Consider the following 20,991-nt stretch of genomic DNA (forward strand, 5'->3'; position numbering starts at 1 on the left):
ATGGATCATATTAAAAGCCCAAATGAATTCTCTTGTATTTTCAATCCGTTCTAAAGACATGTTATTTCGCCTTTGAATATAAAATCGCTCTTTTCATTTTCATTAAACGAGCGGCAAATACGGAAACGATTCTTCACTTTGTAATAAAGTTCTTCGCTCTTTATTTCCCAAATAAAACGTATTCTTGCAAAATACAGGAGCAGTATTCATAAAGTCTTACATGCATAAACTTGAAACATGAAATCGCACAAATGTACACATAACAATCTTGTATGAAATAAAAAAGCAAACATTTATCGGCGGAGGAAAATGTAATTCATAGAATCGATTTAAACTCGAATCTTTTTTAGGTTCAAACCTGAACGACTTGCATTTTCAAATTTTCTAACAGATGATAAAAATCAGATTGAAAATCAAAGTGTAATAGAATTCAGTATTCTATATAAAGGATACAGTACACATATAATGACATATTCTAAGAATGAAATTAAAATAAAAAAGATCAAATACGGTCAGTTTTGAAACTATTAACTTGCTGAATACATATTTGTTTTCATTTTGTCACTTTATTTAGGTGTTTAGGCTATATCAGGAATATTAAAAAATGCGAACCCTTCTGGTTGCCAGATTGTATGATTTTGATTTGGATGTGAATAAAATGATATTACAACCCCCTAAAACCTATCCTCTGTTAAGTAAAACATTTATATTTAACTTATGATTAAACTACACTTTTTCCTAACAATTTAATAGACCTCAGATACTGTAAACATCTCATGTAAGTTGAAAAGCATATCTACAAAACAGTACGGTAATCAGCATAAGTGCCAATTTCTGGATTACTTGAAAGCACAAAACTACGTGAATTTCAAAGAGGGCAGAAAGTGAACATCAACTGTACTTTCGGCTGTTTTATAACTTTCATTACACTTGTTTTCTTTCTAATATTTCGTTCTTACAAAGGAAGAATTGCTGCTTTTTTTTTATAAGAATATATCCTAACACTTATCATTGGTTAGTTTGACCCTGAAGTAGTATTTGTTTATTAGCTTCTTACATCGAATGGCTTCAGTTTGTCTGGAGTGACTTCCATTAAAAAATATCACAAAGATCTGAATGTGCATTAGTTTGTCTTTTAATCTGTGCTAGTGATTGTTTGGCTCTCGCATTCAATAATTTGTATTATACATTCAGCAGAATAGAAATCTACTTCAAAATTATATTTGTTTCGTTTTTTTTTTTTTTTTTTTAATTCAATTGCCGTTTTCCCCCTTTTTAGGTGTCAACTGTTCTGGTGTCACGGAATTGACAGCCTACTCCAAAATCCAATACCTGACAACTCCAAACTACCCGCATTTCTATACCAGGTAAGTGAAATATCTATTTGTATAAAAATGTTGTAGTTTGCTTGAAGCCTTTAGCGCAGAAATTCATTTGTTTATTTGTTATTTATTTGTTATGGCAATGTGATGTTATGTTAAAGACAACATATAATCATGAACGAATTAAATGTGCATCTACATTTGTATCACGCGCAAAAATACCAAATGCCATTGTCACGGCTTGATTAGACAGCTTTGACTATTAACATTTTTTCATAGAAAATAAAGCATTTAATCTCCGTTAGTTAGTAAATGATTACTAGATTTTCGTATGAATAATTACAACATCAAATAGAAGGATGCCGAGGGAGTAAAATAGATGGGAAGACGATGGGAGGCAAAAAGAAATTAGTAAAGTTAGCGAAAGGAGACGACAGAATGCGTACCAGTTGTTATGCCTGTTTGTCTTTATCTGTATGTAAAATTCAAATGATGCATGTAAATATAAACATGCGATTTATTTTAATAAAATAACTAAAATAATAAAAGGAAATAAAATTCCAGAATGAGTGTATCTCACCATTTAAAAATAGTTCAAAGCATCTTTTCCCTACATTTGCCCTCTGCTATATCTTCCACCCCTATCTCGTTCACTATCTTTCTCTGTATCATATTTTTCTTATATCTTCTATCTCTATATGCTTTTCTCTTTGTGTCCCGTATCTCCCTCTCTTTATCTCCCCTTGTCTATGTCCTACAGGTTTCCATCTCTGCCTCCTCTTGGTCTGTTTACTTCTGTGATATCTTCTCCAAAGTCTATTCTCCTTTGAAATTATCCAATATTGAACAAAATGGAACCATGCAATTCGTACATGCAAAATGAGTTCCGTTTCATATTTCAAAACTTTCATTTCACAATGCCAACAAAACGTTATTTGATATAAATGTATTCACTGTTTATTTACTACATTAATTTGAATACAGCGATTATATTAACAACGCCTGTTACACTGCTTTCCAACCTGGAGCAAAATCTTGCACGTCACAACAAAATAAAATGAATGAATTGCTATACAATCACAAATTATAACTGCATAATTAAATCATACTTCGTGTCGATTCTCCCTCCTATGATCGAAGCACTTGATATTGATGTTTCACAACAGTACGAAGAAACTATCAAAATTGAAGACAAAACCTTTGAGATGTCGGCATTCCCTTTTCTTCTGTCAGAAGCGGGGAGCTATGAATATTTCTGAGCTCTCGATATTTGAGGCACCTTGGAGCTTTAGTTTATCGTTGAAATTCTTTCTTCACTCGTGCTGTTCTGTTCATTGCGAGTCTTCCAACCGAGTACTTAGCTTTATTTGTCTTCTCTGTAGCCATGTGACGTCACGTCCGCTTCCGGCACACAAGTAGAGCTAACATCCGAGTACATTAAACTGACCACAACTGAACCCTATTTCCTTATCCTGAAGTAACAAAATTATACTCGCACATATTTAACTCGAATACCGATTTCTTTTAATACTTGTAGCTTAGAGGCCCAAAAGCTTATCAAAATTCTATCTGTAACATGATGCGCGTCATAATTTTTATTACTTCTAAAACATCAAACCCTTCTACGTCTCTAAAGAATTGTTCATGATGGAACAGCTTTTTACATGACGGATTAACATTCTACTACTATTATTAAGTTATTTCTAAAAGATTCCTGTTTTAGAAACAGGATGAATATCAAGCATCAGGAGCTTATCTGCAAGCGACTTCATCGTTTATGTAAAATATGTTCTCTCTAGAATTTCAAAATGTGACGTTACAATGAATGATTGGTCTATTGGTTTCGATTGAACACTTGCGTTAAATCATATATGGATATATTGTCTAATAGTTCAGATTCTTTGACTAAACATTAGAATAGATTTGGGTAATTAAACAACGAATAACACCTTTGACCTATCTTGCCTCGACATGTTCTGACAGGTTGCGTAAACCGCTGGAATTTGGCAATGCAGCAGACGACAATAAATATATTGAAAGAAAATATTAATTTTAATCGTGTAAAAATTTAAATCGTTAAAAATAAATAATTTTAGTAAAAGCCGTCACGATCAAATTAGCAGGTTTGCAGATTATGCTGACAAAAAAGTTCTTGAATTTTGCCAGGAATGGAAATTAACCAGAAATACATATGGTCCTATGACATTGCAATTGTTGGAAATTTACATCGAGAGTGTTTCATCCGTTCGGAACACACTGACAGATTGGAACATGCTCTACGAGACATTTGCAAAGAATACTTCTGTAGGCATCTAAGACAAATAAGCGAAAATCTAAAAAAAGTTAAAAAAAAAAAAAAATAATAATTCACCCCGTAAGCTAAACAGAAAAAACAACAAAAAACATTTTGTTATAAATGTATTCTTATCCCACCCTCGAAAACAATTAAAACAATAAAATATCCTGCAAAAATACAAAACTATATATTCCAAGAAGAAATTAAAAAAAAATTCATTTGTTACTGTGTATTTTACAAAAAAAAATATTTATTACTAAACTATACCGTGGGTTGATTTGCAGTTTTCCTTGTTGAAATTACAATACTATGTTTTCTAATTTCAATGTTTTTCATTTAGCGTTTTGAAATTTAATCAAACCGCTAGAATATGCCGGTGTAACATCACCGAAAAAAGTTATTCACGGCATATGTACCTATATTTAAGTGTTTCAAGGTCAGGAAGCAAAACACAAAGATCCTTAATGATTCTAGATAAATTTTAGACGTTCCTAAGACCGGGTGAGGGGGGTTAAAAACTATATTTACACAAGTTTGTTTCAATTAATTGAACTTGATAACACACCACTCACAGGCAATATATGTCCAATACATTCTTGGAACACATTCCAAAAATTGAATATTAAAAAATATAATGGCTTTCTTAAATTTCTAGAAAATATATATATCGACTTCAAAATTGTTTTGGTAAAGTAAAATAGCATTAGATAAGTTAATTATATCAAGTTTACTTGAATTCGTGAATAACAACTGGTCAAATTCCAAAAGTCTAATACAGTCTTGCAATTATGAAAGACGATTGCAAGGGAGATAATCATAATTGAAACTAATGGAAATAACTTGAATTGTTAACATCTAGTAAAAACGTGAAACGAAATTATAATATTACCAATTAAAAGAAATGAAAAAAAAAGATATTGTCTGGAAATATTTAATCTGATTTTAGTGTACACGTTTTAAATTAGTTTTTTTTAAAGTATATTTTGCCGCATATCAACCTATTTTGGATTACTAATTCCTTTTGAAACTATTGTAAACGATTGTATAGGATTGTTAGTATGAGTTACTTTTATTTCTTACAACTCATTATGGAAATACACAATCGGATAATTACACGAAAGACCACGTGAAAAGTAAGCCTCCACAATGAAAGTGCTACTGTAAAACCAATAAAATTCGAACTTAACTAGTCCACGTCGTTAGTTCACATTAGATCTAGTAAAGTACTTAATCCTAATGATTATAATAATAATTCTTTGTAGCATTTTAACTATTTTTTTTAAATTGTGTCCCCTCTTAATGTTATATTAACAATAGATTCTAGATTGTCTTGTCTGTTAAAAGTTTATAGGTTCTTCTGTAAGACAACTTTCATTCCGATCCGAATGTTTTCGATTGTAATTCATGAACAAACAGCAAACATGTCTAATGCAGGTTACGATTTTAAAGTTGCTAAAATGAGTAAAAAAAACAAAACAAAAAAAAACGGTATACTTTAAAGAATGACAATAAAATATCAGGTAAGGTTAGAGCTGGACTAAAATAAGTTCTCCCTCTTTAATAAACTAATTCGAATAAAATAACGAAACCAGTTTTTCATGAGGAGGGGTTGGAGAGGAGAGAGGATGAGTAACTGACCCAAACATTCAGTCATGGAAAAAATGGAACGGTTGTTTTAATCTAATGTAGCTAATAATTGACTAGTCGGCGACGGCTCGGTCATTTTTGGTCTGTTTTCTAAATAGTAATCGGAAGCGTTGGGTTTCATATGAGTCATCTCTTGTAGAACTGCCATTTTGCGACCAAAGCTCTTGTAACGAGACAAGCTACATTTTTCGGTGACATGATTTACGAAACCAGTTTTCATCTTAAAATACATAGAAATACAAAAAGAATAAAGTTGTTTTCGTTTTGCTCCTTTTTTGCTGCTGTTTTTGTTTGCCTTTTTCAGTTCTTAGAAGTCCAGCAGTAGTTTCTCGAATAATCGTAAATAGTGTAATCGCCGAGTTTCCCACCTTCCGGCTGATTGCAGAATTGCGTGCTTGCGGCAGCTTGCCGTATGAAAGAACTATTAAAAATTCAAAACCATTTTCTCCCAAATTGAAATTTATGGTGTCCAGATCAGTAAGATAAAACTCATGTTCGGTTCTATATATTTTGATATATTAATGTGATATATATATATGTATGTCAGTTTGGGTTTATTTATTTTACTATCATGGGATGTGCTTTGTTATCAAGGAATATATCTTTAACAAAGCAAAACTTAGAAGAATAAGAAAAGCTCAACACTATTAAGAGGGACAAACAAATATATTAAATGAAAGATGTAGAATGAAAGTTATAACTTTATGTCAGAACAATAAGGAAAATATATAGGGAAAAAGTAAGGAAGAAAAGAAACCTCTTTAGGTCATGGCATTTCGAAGCTAAATGATTCTTACAATAAGAGAAGAATGGCCAGACTTATACAAAATGCAAATATAAGTAATAACTAGCTTAATACTTAGATATGAAATGAGAATGAAGGCGCAGAATAATATGTTAAACAAATCTTACCGTGTTTTTCGTATTATTCTGTTCCTTATGCTGCAAAAGAAAAATGTATATAACAATTCCTGCGTGCGATCTTTCGACGCAGTAAACGATGGGTACTTATTTAATTATGTAAGTGTTTAGACATCGTTTTGCGCTGTTTCTCGGTTTTATAGGTAAATTATATGGAGGATTCGACTATTAGTTTCTAATTTTTTTCTATTTGTATGCCTTCGGCAAGACAAATTAGAATGTCGTCACTATATCTTAAGTTTTTTTTTTAAATTGCATATTCACCCCAAACAAGACACATTGCCACTTTGATGTAGGGGCTACTATCAGGGACCTAAGTTGCAAGGGTACTATGTAGGAATTTTAGCAGCGAGATGTCTGTTCACATTACACTTGAACTTCTACATGTCAGTACAGTTGGGGAAGCAGGAAACCGGAAGAGAATTCCAAAGCCTGCAGTTCTGGGAAAGAAGCTATTAGAGTACACCTAGGGATCTCGACTATGTAGGAGTAGAACTTTACTGCTTATCGGTTTTGCCGGTGGTATTTTCGTCGAGAAGGTCCAAGAGCTTGTAGTTTGTCAGAGCATCCACCATTAAAATACTTGTAAAACAGGTAAGGGGATGCAACCTTTCGTCGATGGGACAGGCGCTGAAGCTAAGATGACAGTTCGAGACCTATCAGGTTGGCGACTTTCTTTTGGACCTCGTCCAGGAGGGAGACTAGTAGCAGATGCACCAGCTTAAATGTGACAGCAGTACTCCATACATGGGCGAATGGTGGCATAACAGAGGTACAGGATACTTTCAGGCGTAAGTAACTTTCTAGCACGATAGAGATAGCCCACCTTCTTAGCAGCAGCCTTGGCAATGATCTCGATGTATCTATTCCAACTCATGTTTCCTGTGAAGGTTAAGCCAAGGAGCTTGAACGAAGTGCTTTTAGGTAAAGTATCTCTAGCCATAGTTATTAGTGGTTGGTAAGGTTTCGTGTATTTATTAAGGAAAACGAGCTTTGTCTTGGTAGCGTTGAACGTAACCATCCATTTTTGGTCCCATTCCACTACAGACTGAAGGTCTGAAGCTTTTCCTCTAGGGTTTCTGCCATTAACTTAGATATGTGCTCATTAGTTTTCCCCATCTGTATTTGAAGATAACCTCAATTTAAATAAGCCGAATCATAAGAATTATTAAAATATGTATATTTATAAAGTATTAAATTAAAAAGACCATTCCATGATTCAATAACAATTAAGGCAGTTTAAAAAAAATTACATATCCAGAATGTAAATACAGTTAATCCGAAATTCTTATTCTCCACTGAAATCTCCCCCCTTATTAGAAATTCTTATTCTCCACTGAAATCTCCCCCCTTTATTATCAAACAAATGTTATATCCAAAGATAATCCGCATAAGCTTACAAAATATGACTCTTGGAAGATCATTTAGTTAAAATAAACAAATAAACATATTTTCCTTGGGGACCACACAGTTAAACCCAAGTAGCTTAATTGGAACTGCTGGATATGACCTTAAATTATATCCGATTGTGAGGCCCCAGCTTGCGGACTTTGGGGAGTGTGGTAGTACCTGTTAGAGTCCCAACTATGCATTAAATAGAAACCGACTTGAATATATATATATATATATATATATATATATATATATATTTATATATATATACTATTAATAACATTTTTCTTCAAAATCACTGGATTTTGCATTAAATAACCTGAAAAGGATTGATATGCCGTAAAACAAAAACAAACAACGAACCTGAAGTGGAAAAAAAAACTTCCTGGTTATGTCAAAATGGGTTACTGCTAGTAATATATTTTTACTCCGCAGAACATAATTGTCAAAAATGTAATAAGAATTTCTTCAACCTTTCTATACATTTTAATATTCTTTTCTATAAAATGAAAAAAATATTTTCACAAACTTTTAACTATCGGATATCGAGTACAACTGTATGAAATGTTAAGATAAATAGTGTTCATTAATATGTTATTATTTGTATCATTCGGATTACTGTTTCCATCTTCTCAGTGTTTCGGCCGATGTAATCTCCTACCTTCAGGTGTATCTTTTTGAACATTAAATCTTTATCGAAATCTGGAATCTGCATGGAATTTCGAATGGAATTATTTGATCTACGGTGGTAGTTTGCTCTCCTTCCGTCAGACATAACGAGATAGAAGTCTTGAGTAAATTTTAATTGCATATATAATATCGCCTATACATAGGATTGTAATTACAAGCTGCCCCCCTCTATATTTACATTGAGTTTCGTTCATAATTCAATACATATTTCAGAGTTCACAAAGATACACATGTAAAAGGTCGGAAGTTACATCGGCCGAAATGTTATGAGAATATAATTCAAGACAAGAACAGTAGTGTGAATAATCCAAATGATATAAATTATCCATCTAAAAATTCAATTCATTAATATTAAAAAGCTCTGCAAACTTTGCTATATTTACTTGGCTTGTTATATTAACGGTGTGATATTCATATTAATATAGTTCTCTGAATCAACTAATGATAGTTGATATTAAAAGGTAGTCGTCGAAATGAACAGCTTACTGCAAGAATTCCGATAACTGAACGATTCAGAGGAAGATAACTCTTAAACTATAAACGGCAACCTTAAGAGCTGTATCATTTCTGTTATAATAAGCACTTTTCAAAATAACCTTTAAATAAGTATTATTTCAATGTATATTTTATTTTTCTATTTCCTTTGAATAATAAAATATACATTGAAATAATACTTATTTAAAGGTTATTTTGAAAAGTGCTTATTATAACAGAAATAATGGTATGTGTGTGTATGTATGTGTGTGTGTGTGTATGTATGTATATATATATATATATATATATATATATATATATATATATATATATATATATACGCGTGCAAGCGGGACCTGTGGAAATTCCGCAGCGGACTAATTCATATGTAATATAATGTTGCCATTCTGTATATGTTCAGCGTAAATGGAGACTAATATTATTGTAGCTCTTTTATTAAAACTGCGAAATTATTTATCTAAGCTAGCAGGGACGCCCAGTGTAGCCGGTGGTAAAGTACGTTTAAATATGATATACGAAATCTGCAAGAATTAAAATATATTAATACAGAGTTAATGATCTGTCGATTTTTATATCTTGTAAAGTTGTGATTTCAAAAATAAAAAAATACAGTTGTATGACTAGGATGCATCAGCTTGAATCGAATCATACGTGTATTTATGAAGGGTATTGTGTGAACGCTTCTGAAGGCAAATATCTTATCTTTAATTAACATCATCTCAAATATAGCAAACGCTTTATCGTTATCCTTGGCGGGGGTTCGCTTCCCCCATCTCTTTTCTCCTTCCCCGGATTTTTCCTAAATCCGCCAGATATTTATGATACACGAGCCGTTTGTTACAATAAGGACATTTACTAAGGTTAGCAACAGACAGTAAATCTGTTGGGACACGATGTTATGAATCAGGGACCAGAAGATGAACCAACCCCTTACATTGCTGGATTTATTGTCAAAGTCGGTGAACATTTGCAAATTCCAACTCGTAATAGATTGAAACTAACCATACCGGATAAAATGAACAATATACGAGATACGTGTTAGCATATGCACTTTAACCTGAAATGCTGTAGTAAATAACACTTTACACACACGGCTCTCTCTCTCTCTCTCTCTCTCTCTCTCTCTCTCTCTCTCTCATAATAGATATATATATATATTGTTGATTCTATCTTCCAAACATAACTTTGCATAAACTTTTTCCTAAATATTGAGTAGTTTCGCCATTGATTATAGCAACCAATCCATACCCCTATAAATTTGGCTTTTTGTGTATTGATATTCATATTAAAAACCCTTTTCTCGATTTAATTAAAAAGAAAATATAACTTTGTTAGAAATTGCAATCATCTTCAAAAGATCGAGCTAATTTGCATATTCTTTTAAACATTCATTTTGATTAATTCTCTATTAAATTTTTCGGTTTTCTAATGGAATGATCATCTTTACTTAACTATTACATATAATTATATTCATGCAGATATTGTACAAGATTTATACTTGCGTTATATTTGCATGAAAAGGTTATAGTAAATACAAAACTATTTCTATATATATTAACAACCTCAAGACATTAAGGAATAGATTGATAGCAACAAATAGTGTATTTCATCGGTAGTTACAATTGTTTCAAGACTATTCGGAACATTCAAACATTGTCGTTTGAAAATTTTCACAAGAATAGCCTTTCGTCAGACGTATTGAATAAAAAACACTTTAACAATGAACAGTATGGAATCAATTTTCCTTATGTGGAAAAACCTGGAAAAATATTTTACCTGCATCTACATGTTTCCGAAGTTTTTTTAAAGATTTTATATATTACCTATTTTCGTATCTCTCTTTAAAAAAAATTTCCAATAGAATTATCATACAACGTTACCACTAATTACCTATGTTCACTTAATACTAATGCTATTCATTAATTTCTTGAATTAAATTTCTTTAATTTTTTTAATACAATCTAGAAAACTACGACTTCAGCTATTTTGTTTCGCATCTGTTAGTTTCGTATCTGAAATCTTTGTTTATTTACAAAAATATCGGCTAACCTATTTGTGTAATTTCAAAAAGCGGTTTTAGTTTAAACTTATTCCATAAGGAAAAATGTTAAACATTACTGTATATTCAGTGCAGCCTCATTCTTCATTTAAAATTAAGGATCTAAATTTATTGTTTTATTTTCTTTCGTTCTTACCTCTTAAGATTTACAATTACAGGATATTTTAAACATTGAAAGGGAGTTAACTCTGTACCTTCGAGATCTTAAAGCTTTTGTTGGATTATAAGTTACCAAAATCATATGTATTAACATTGAAAGAGAGGTAACCCAATACGTTCAATATTTTAATGTTTTTGCAAAGTTCTAATTTTGGCAAATTCCTAATATGCATTTATGATTTATTCATTACACAAAAACCAATTAAATCTAGGCTAAACTATTCAAATTATAAGTTTATAATTAATATCCTAACCGTGATCCTAATTTTATTACCGAAGATTTAACCTACGTTTGCCATCCAGCCATAAATTTTCTGAGGTTATATATGGTTTTAATTTAAATAATATCAATTCAGGAATTAAGTTCTTAAATATTTATCTAATAATAATACATATTAATAAGTATTCTAATTAATATATTATTTAGCTCCAAGTATGTTTTACTCAAATAAAAGTGGAGGTCCACCTTGGTTTTTGGATTTAGTCGTTCAGAACAAGACTTATATATATATTTGTTTAGGATTTTTCCTACCAAACTCCTGGCAGTTTTTTGTCTACAAACATGAAACTTAATATGCAGTGTATTCGAACCCATGCGAAACTTATTTGGATTTTAGCCGGGGAAAATCTGTGCAAAAGTGAAAATTAGTAAAAGGAAAAAGTAAATCGTAAGCTAAACGTTTTATTTTCGATTCCCAGTGAGGGCAAACGAGTCATTTTTTTTTTTTTTTAACTTTTTAAATCCTATTATATATTGGGTCCAATAAATACGAAATCTCAAAATCTACATTAATAAGAATATTATATTTAAGCGTATTTTACGACCGGACAATGCCGGGCGACCTACTAGTATAATATTTAATAATACCTGCATAACTATCTCTCTTTCTCATATATATAATTTCCTATTATTACAGTGAAGAATCATTTGTTTTTATCATTATTTCAACGTAATTACACGGTAACTTGTGATTTCTTAAAATAATCTAACTATAATAAAACCCCCATCTATTTTTAGTAAGAGTGTAAAATTGTCTATGGATTCTTTGTAAAATGTACAAGCAAAATCACACAACGTTGCTCGACGTTCTAGCTTTGGAAATGGAACAAAGTGTAGGAACCCCTCTATTTATAGCAATTCACAATCACGCGACTTTTTAAACACACTCCTCACTTAAACTACATAACCCACTTGCAAATATAGTGTTCGTATGAGTATTATTATTTGGCTACAAAAATGTTTTTGTTAATCCATTAGACATCACAGAATTACATTCAATGATGTTTCTTTGTTCTTCAGTATATATACACACTCATAAGATTCGGCGTTTCCTTGTACTTTTTATTTAAAAGAAGTTGTGTAAACATTATTGAAGTCGCTGTAGGACTAACGCTTGCTTTATTCTCATGAATAAGAAGCGTCATTCTTCAAAGCTTGCAGTGCTGTGTTAAAAAGAACGTTATCTCTGAATAAGGAAATCTTAAAGTTTTCTATACTTAAGTTTTCATATTAAAAGAACTTCATAACGTCTTTTAAAGTTTCTGATCTCCAAAAATTACGTAGATAACAGGGAGAAAGAAGGAAAGCAGATTTAGTACAGAGTAAAGTCATAATTAAAAAGATAAAACTGAAAAATCTCAAATGATAAAACGAATTTCGATGACTCGTCTTTTTCAAATCTGAACACAAATTACACAGAATTAACTTCCGGTTAAACATCCTGCTTCGAAGTGAACTATCGGTAAACGTATAAAGAAATTACGTACTGACTCCATGCTCCTAACAAACGATGACATTTTATTTTCTTGCTTAACCTCGTTTCGACAATGGATAACATCGGAAGAAAAAAATCGAGCTTCCAAACGAGGATTAGAGACAGCGTACTTAACCGGATATCCGATAACAGATGAGGAGAAAACGAGGAAAGCGCAAAAAAAACAACAAAAAAAAAAACTTTTTATTTATAATCTAATCGGACATTATACTAATAATTATGAACACGTTGTGGAACTGATAATTACTTTGATTACCAAAAAATGTTAGGTGACCTTTTTCTGGGGGCCAATTGTTCAATCCTTATTGCGGGTTATACTAAGTAACAATGACAAAATTGAAACTTCTAATAGGTAATAGCAGAGAGAGAGAGAGAGAGAAACACTATTCATTGGATTAACAAAGGCGTTCAATTCCAAATTCCTGACTGATTTTCGGATTTGACTTAATAATCCTGAATTTTTACTAATAAGCTCAACTTAGTTAAGGTGCATCTAAGAAAGGTTGGAGATTACAAATGCCAAAAGAAACGTACGTATGATAAGGATATTAGTATTAACAAAAAAATACAAATGATGAGCAAATATCTAAAATAATTTCAAATTTATTTTATCGGAATGTTAAGAGTTAGACCAAAGTAGCAACTAGTTTGACATACAGATACTTGATTCGGACTAGCCCATGTTGCGTTTTTATTTATTCCACAATGTTATCACGGATATATGTATATGTATTACTAAGCTCCAGTTTCTCTTCGAATTATTTATTGCCTTAAATGTTTAAGACAGTTTCTCTTACTCACCCAAACAGAGAAAAAATATCGTTCTCTATCAAGTTCTCTTCCTTGAACAAAAACATTACAGTATGACTTCAAAGCTATGCGTAAATGTGCTTTTTCTCGCCTCCATATTAATTACACATTATTTGTTCGTAACTATTAATCAGTTAGCACCTAAATACGAAATCGATGTTATTCCATTCTATTGCACAAAATGTTTGATTTCGAAATCAAAGTCACCAGAATGTATTTTTTTTTTTTTTTTTTTTTTGGAATAAGTCACCTTTTCTTTTTTACTCCCACGTTACGCCGTATAGGTACAGCAATTGTAGATCTGTGTTAATAAATATAATTATACTAGCAGGCCGCCTTGCATTGCCTGGTCGTAAAATATGCTTAAATATGTTTTGATTAATGCAGATTTCGTATCTATATTATCTTTGACCCAAGAAATAGTAATGATTTAAAGTTTAAAAGAAAAATGACTCGTGCGTGAACACAAGAAACGCAACAAATACGTTTAGTTTTTCCTTTGACATTAATGCCTGAGCTAGGAAGACATGTTTGCTGCAAGGCTAAAAATCAAAACATGAACGAAGAGCTATGACGTTACGCGTGCATATTCATAATGTCGTCGTTCAACACTCACCTAACAAATTTATTTTTTTTTTGTTTTCACCCTTTAGCACCGATTTTCCCCGGCTAAAATCTAAAGTTTCGCATGGGCCCGAATACCCTATATATTAAGTTTGATGTTTGTAGTCCAAAAACTGACAGGAGTTCGGCAGGCAAAATTTTTTAAACAAATATATATATATATATATAAATGGGGATTGAGTTTACTATAAGCTTTTTACACAAATATTTCGCAAGTATAAATTATGCAGAGTATCTGTATAAATATAATTACACGTAACAGTTAACTAAAGATGATCATCCCATAAGAAAACCGAAAAAAAATAATAGGGAATTAAAATGAATGTATAAAAGAATGTGCAAATTAGTTAGATGATTTGCAGATGAATTCAATTCCACGACTAATATATAACAAAGATGTATTTTCTTTTTACATAAATAAAAAAAGGAGTTTTAAGTATGAAAAAAAAAACTTGTCGAATAAAATTCAATGACTGTGCATCTGGACCCTTCAAGTTTCCAACATCTTTTAAATTTCTTCAAAACTTTTCGAAAGCTTTTGAGAGCCTTTAACTCTAACTCCTTGTGAATTAAGTCTTTAAACTGGCGAAGACGTATTCAGTACTCCTTGTTGTTGTTTGATCGTCTGGTTTTTATCTTTGTCTTAATCTTTTCTTCGTCTAATGGTTAGGACTTTAATATCTATACCAGAAGCTTGCTGGAACTCATTGCTTTTCTATTAGAACACACAACCCTAACTTCATGTGGCAGTTCTGCTCCCGCGATGACTGGTGGTCCTGATTATGACCTTAAACTATATCCGATGATGAGGCCCCAGCTTGTGGGTTTTGGGGTGTGTGGAGCCACCCTTTAATTGCTATTGATCCCAGGTCCACTCTGATCCGGAGTGGTAGTACCTGTGAGCGTCCCATCTATGGGTTAAAGAGAAACCGACTTGAAAAAAAAACATTTTATTTTAAAACATTTCTTCAAAATAACGGGATTCGGCATTAAATAACCTGAAAAGGGTTGATATGCCGTAAAACAAAAAAACAACCAACCAACCCGCGGTGGCTGGTCGGTAACTCTACCAAAAGGGTCTTTCGGCTGTTCTCCTGATGTTGAACGTTGAGGAGGAGGTTCTCCTTCATAGGTAGGTGCGTCGCTCTCTGCTGCATCTTGAAACATCGGTCTAGGGAAGAATTTATTTCACAATCACAGGAAAACAAGAAAAGAAATCACAAAGGCAGTCTTTTTAGTAACATTAATTATTCAACGTAGTTACAGGTATAGTCTCAGTAAGGACATGAGCTAGGAGCCTTTATAAACTTGGTAAATCAGACTGACTTCTGAGTGCAAGATTATAATGGTTTAAATTAAGGTTTTCACCCAGGCCGTCGGACGTCATGTCACGTAATGTTTTCATTTGAAATAAATTGATTCAAATACTCACCAATCTACCCAGGCATTGAGAATGCATACGTCAGTAACTAATACCTTTTCTTTTTTTTTTTTTCATGATCCCACCTCCATTCAATCTGTACTTTGAAATGAAGATGCTATAATAAATCTCGACTGACAGAGCATTTTTTAACGATGCTTGGACATTTACAAATCAGTGTTTTAGACAAATGTCACTTTTTTATCACTGTCTTAAGCCTAATGAAAATTATTTTACTATTTGTTTTGAAGCTTAGAAATTTTTTTTCGAGCGAAAATGAAAATTAGTGTAAAGTTACATTGCTAAGTCTGTTGTAGACTTTTAAAATAACGAGGTATTGTGTTACAGGCCATAAATATTGTCTATAAGTGACTATATATATATATATATATATATATATATATATATATATATATATATATATATTCACCACCCGTCTGAAGGAGAGTAAAATTAATTACCTGAACAAACACTTTTGCATCACTTTTACGTCTCTGAACATTAAAATGAAAGTAGAATTATACAAAAATTTATGTCTAGAATCCTTGTTCTAATTATGAACAAGATCCATTGCTTAATTTACTATGAACATACCATTTCAAGCAACAGGCAGACAGAAAGGGCATCTAATAGAATTATGTTAACGTATTATTCAAGTTGTGAATTTTAAGTTTTACTTTGTAACTTATAGAAGAGCCAAATTCAACTTTATTTTAACAAGAAAAAGCCAAATAGCTAGAGTTTTATGTTCTTATTTCCTTTTTTACTCGTTTTTATTTCTTTTGATCTCGCTTTATCTTCCTTTTTTCCTATCTTCATCTTCCCGTGTCGTTTTGTCTTACCTAATTCTGCCGTTCTACCTACTCTTTATGAAAATGTTTATTTTCCCATATTTCAAACGATTCATAAGTAGAAGAGGTAGATTTGTTTCATCAATCAATGTCTTCTTTTAAAGCATATCCGTTTATGCTTTCAGGATAAAGAGAAAATACTAAACTATTATTAATACTCTTTGCTGAATCACCCATTCTCAAAATGAATTTTACTTCTCACATACGTATGAAATGTACTCTATAGTGGGGCAACAGTTCGGGATTTTGGGGAATATGGGTTTCTTATTTACTATTAGCTCCATGTTCACTCTGATTCAGAGTAGTATTACTTGTCAAGACCGTAAAGCATGACAGTAAACTCTGTTAGAAACCCTCGAGCAAGATTTTCGCATCTAACATCTCATCACCCCAAATTTGTTTTTTCAATCTTTTAATCTTTCTTCCACCTAACATATTTCTCCAATTTATCAACTCACCAAGTTGCCTAACAGTCTTATGTGTTATATGGTCACATAACGCGTATGCATAAATCCTTCAAACACGCATATTTTCATGGCAACCTCAACCTGACAGACCTAAGGCTATCAGTCTACAAAATGACTTACTCTCAGACCGATTAATACTACTAATCTATCCTCAACTAAAAAATTCAGGAACGTGTTTATATATATACAGGGTGTCCACAAAGTCTCGTTACATTATGTAGCCAGACTTTGTGGACACCCTGTGTGTGTGTGTGTATATATATATATATATATATATATATAATCACACACACACAATCACCTATAATATATCAAATATATTTGCATGCGTAAAAAGTTTTAGATGTTAACTTCTAATTAAAGTATACTTAATTATTACTCGTCTGAACAACTTGTATGCAAATTCTATATCTGCTTTCCTTTGTATAAGGAAGAGTTAAACAAAAGGTTTTTAATTTTGAGCTCTAAAATCCAAACAAAATTGAAACTAAGAACTGCTCCCCTCATTTTTTACACTCCTATACTTTTTCTTAAAAAACAAACAAAAAAAAATGAAAACAAAAACGAGTTTCTCGTTATAATAAAAACGGGGCTGGGGCACAATATATTTTGTCATCTATAATATAAATCTCACCTGTCTGATTAAATGTATATGCATGTATATGTGTCTGCCAAAAACTTTCGACGGGGGCGAAAGATTTTCACAGATCAGTATCGTTTTGAAGCCGACCCTTCGGACGACAAATATCGAAAAATTCGCTAAAAATAATTATTCCGTCGCCCTCAACTGGACACTTTTCGACAAGGAGGGTTTTTTTTATTATTTTTGTTTTTTTGTTTTTATCGCTGATATTTTCGAAAGTCATCCCCTCTTTTCGATAGAATACCCTTAATTTAAATTTTCGCCGCTTCCGGTTTGGCGATGAACGCAACGGCAAAAACGCCACACAAACACCCGGGCAACGCCAGGCAGCCAGGATTGTGGCTATTAATTTATAAGTATGATCCCAATGATTTTGACGATTATATTTATAGTCAAGGGTGGTAACAACGAACCAATGAAGTACTAGGGTTGTTTTTTGTTTGTTTTTTTTTAACTACTGAATTTTTTCAGTCATAGCTTTTCATCTTGAATCTAGAAGAAAACTGGATCGATTAATGCTATCATTACTTACCTGGAATTCTTTACAATTCAAAGTATCTATGGCTGGATTTATGCTGCCAATTTGCGTTTGGGACAATTGATTTAATATTCGCCATTTGATAATATTTTCTTTGACAGTTACTACTGCTATGGTGCCTTTCTGGATCAATTTTCCATTACAACAATGTCTCTTCACTCAAAATGTTTTGCAAAATGCCTCCAGATAGGAAAAAGAAGAAAAAACAAAAAAAAAACCCCGAAGAATATCCAAAATGCATATGGGACAATACAGCACGGATGTCTGGTCGCTGTATTAATAAATTCAATTCTCTTGGTATACTACGAGTATTAAAATTTTGAAAGTTATGAATTATACTGGAAATATTAAATTATAGTAATTAAATTAAACGAGACTCGCAGTTAAAATGCTCAAAGATTGTGATGTCGAGCAGAAAGTTGTGTATGATTGAGCATGCAGTCACGGAATTTAAGCGCGTATTTTTGTGGACGTGATTTCGTTTTTCATTTCCATTTGATTTTCGATTTTATTACGATAAGTGCACTTCGTTTTCAAAGACAAAAATGCAATTTTTCCAATAAATTTCTGAAATAGAAGTTTTCCAAAACTTTACGCACGACATTTTCACTAATCGTTTCTGCAGACTGAAAAACAGAACTTTTTGTTTGTTTTTCTATATCGTCTTGGCGAAGTTTGAAAATAAAGAATTTTGAGTTACATTAGAATTAGTTGTGTTTGAGAGCAAATGCGTTCCAATATATTATTCAGTAATTGAGAATGGTTAATGTGGTGGGATATATCTACCGGTCACTTTTGAATATGGTGTACAGCTAAAAGGGAGCGAATGAGACGAGAAGTCGAATCGAACAAAGGATATAATAAACGCAAAAAATAACGTTAGAAGCTTCAGAGTGATTATGCTAGTGTGTTAATATCGATTGCCGGGGACAGTATCCTGATTTGTCTAGGTCTAAGGAACGTTTCTAGAACGGTTATGTCCTAGCCCACCAACCAGCTCCCCGCGAGAATAATCGATAAAACGATAGAAATATCGATAAATCAAGGAGTTTATATGTTGTCAGCTACGTCTGTTCCTGGCTTTTCTTCGGGTCTTCGTTATCAGTGGTTGGGGTTTCAGCTGAAATTGTATGCTGTATAAAATAAGTGACACACATTTTCCAACTGATATAGAAATATATTCAAACACTAGATGGGCGCTCGATCTTCCTGTTCGTAAAATACGCTGAAACATATTTAAGTTTATGCAAGTTGTGTACTTAATATTTCAGTCAATTCTCTATGTAATATAATATCGTACATAATATATTGTACTGATTTCAAGTTTTACAAAATGACTTGGGTGCTACCAGCTAGAATCGAAGCCAAAACATTTAATGCTTCAACCGCATTCGTCACAGATTCAGGTATCGAGGGATAAAGAAAATAGATTAAAAATTAAACCACTTCGTACACAAAAGTAATAGAAATGTCGGCAAGTTGAAATGAACATTTTGCATTTCAACTTTCTGACAGCTTTATGAGCGCGTTAGTCATCCATTCAAACAAATATTTTACTCGTCATAAACCTTCCTTGGTGTATGATGACTATTTCTTGTAAAATTCAGTGTTATTTGACCATTGACTTAAGAATTTATCGGTTTATTATTTATACACACATACATCTGTTTTAATTATATAGATTTAACAAGGAGCATTTTCTTTGTACAAGGAATTTGTGCTGGAAATCGATTCGATGTTATCGGCACCCAACTGATTATCTCTTGACAAAAACAAAATAGATGGAGGGAGATAGATAAGGATGGTGTGAGATAGAAAGAGCGGGAAAATCTGCATAAATATGACTGGCCAAGTGATGATGTGATTTTGTTTTTAAAATCCTGGTGTTTTTTAATTCCGAGGAAACTTACCATTGAGAAGCATTTAAGTAGAACAAAGATGTGTGTGCAATTATTCACGGACCATTCTGATTGCAGGGGAATGACTTACAAAAGAAAGGAGTTTTTTGGGGGGTTTTTTCAATGAATGACTTAGGATTATTTTTCTCCCGACAAAAGGAGGTTGGACCTATATTTTCACCCTCGTCCGTTCGTCTGTCCGCACTTTTCTCAATAACTACGCCTTGGAAGTTTTTGAAATTTTGCACAAACATTAAACATGATATAAGTAAAAAAGTAACAGAACCGATTTTCCGAGAAAACTCCAGTTGCCTTCTCAGGGGTGCCTTTCTGCTTAAAATGGCTCAAATTGACACTTTTGTGCTTATTAAAAAATGATGCCTTGAATTTTTATAAGACTTTCTGAAAAACTAACTGATTTCTAAATAATTTTGCTTATCTATACTTAGCGCTAACTCTTAGGTGTGCCCAAGGGCTCTTTTAGGGCTTATAGAAACGCTCCATTTTTTTTTTTTAAATTTTGACCATTTTTATTATATTTGTCCAGAAGTTTTGTGTGTATGTCTACTTAGCATTTTTGATGATGCTGAACTCAAATTTAAATATGTAAAGGCGTTGGTGATTTTTGTGGTCTAAATGAGGAGGGGGGCAATTATGGACTTAGGCATTTTTCTTGCATGATGCATAACTCAAATTTACATATGTTAAGGCCTAAAACTGCATCGTTTGTTCATTTTTCACCAGGAATTGACATCCCCTGGAGACTTATGGGGGTGGGGGAAAATGCTGAACTTAATCATTTGTTGTGCCTCGTTCACTGCATGCTTCACTTGTATTTTTTTTTTACTTCATTTAGTGTTAGAGGTTGAAAAAATCCCAACACTATTCCAAATTATTTTCCAATAGTATTGTTTTGAAATAAGTGTTCTTATCGTGACTCGATCTACGCGTTTCCTTTTTCGAAACAAGTGAATATTGAGCGAA

General features: G+C 32.3%; 1 protein-coding gene across 2 annotated transcripts in view; it reads left to right on the forward strand.

The window, feature by feature from the left end:
• LOC145258239 (cubilin-like) overlaps positions 1-20,991 on the forward strand; it is a 1,360,229-nt gene that overhangs the window by 987,189 nt on the left and 352,049 nt on the right. For both annotated transcript variants that reach the window (XM_080116206.1, XM_080116216.1), the window contains exon 9: positions 1,280-1,367. In XM_080116206.1, coding sequence (XP_079972332.1) covers positions 1,280-1,367 — 88 coding nt within the window. The remainder of the gene's footprint in view (positions 1-1,279; positions 1,368-20,991) is intronic.

This window comes from Euprymna scolopes, chromosome 3 (genome assembly GCF_053919585.1).
Source record: "Euprymna scolopes isolate OS-2025 chromosome 3, ASM5391958v1, whole genome shotgun sequence".
NCBI lineage: Eukaryota > Metazoa > Mollusca > Cephalopoda > Sepiida > Sepiolidae > Euprymna > Euprymna scolopes.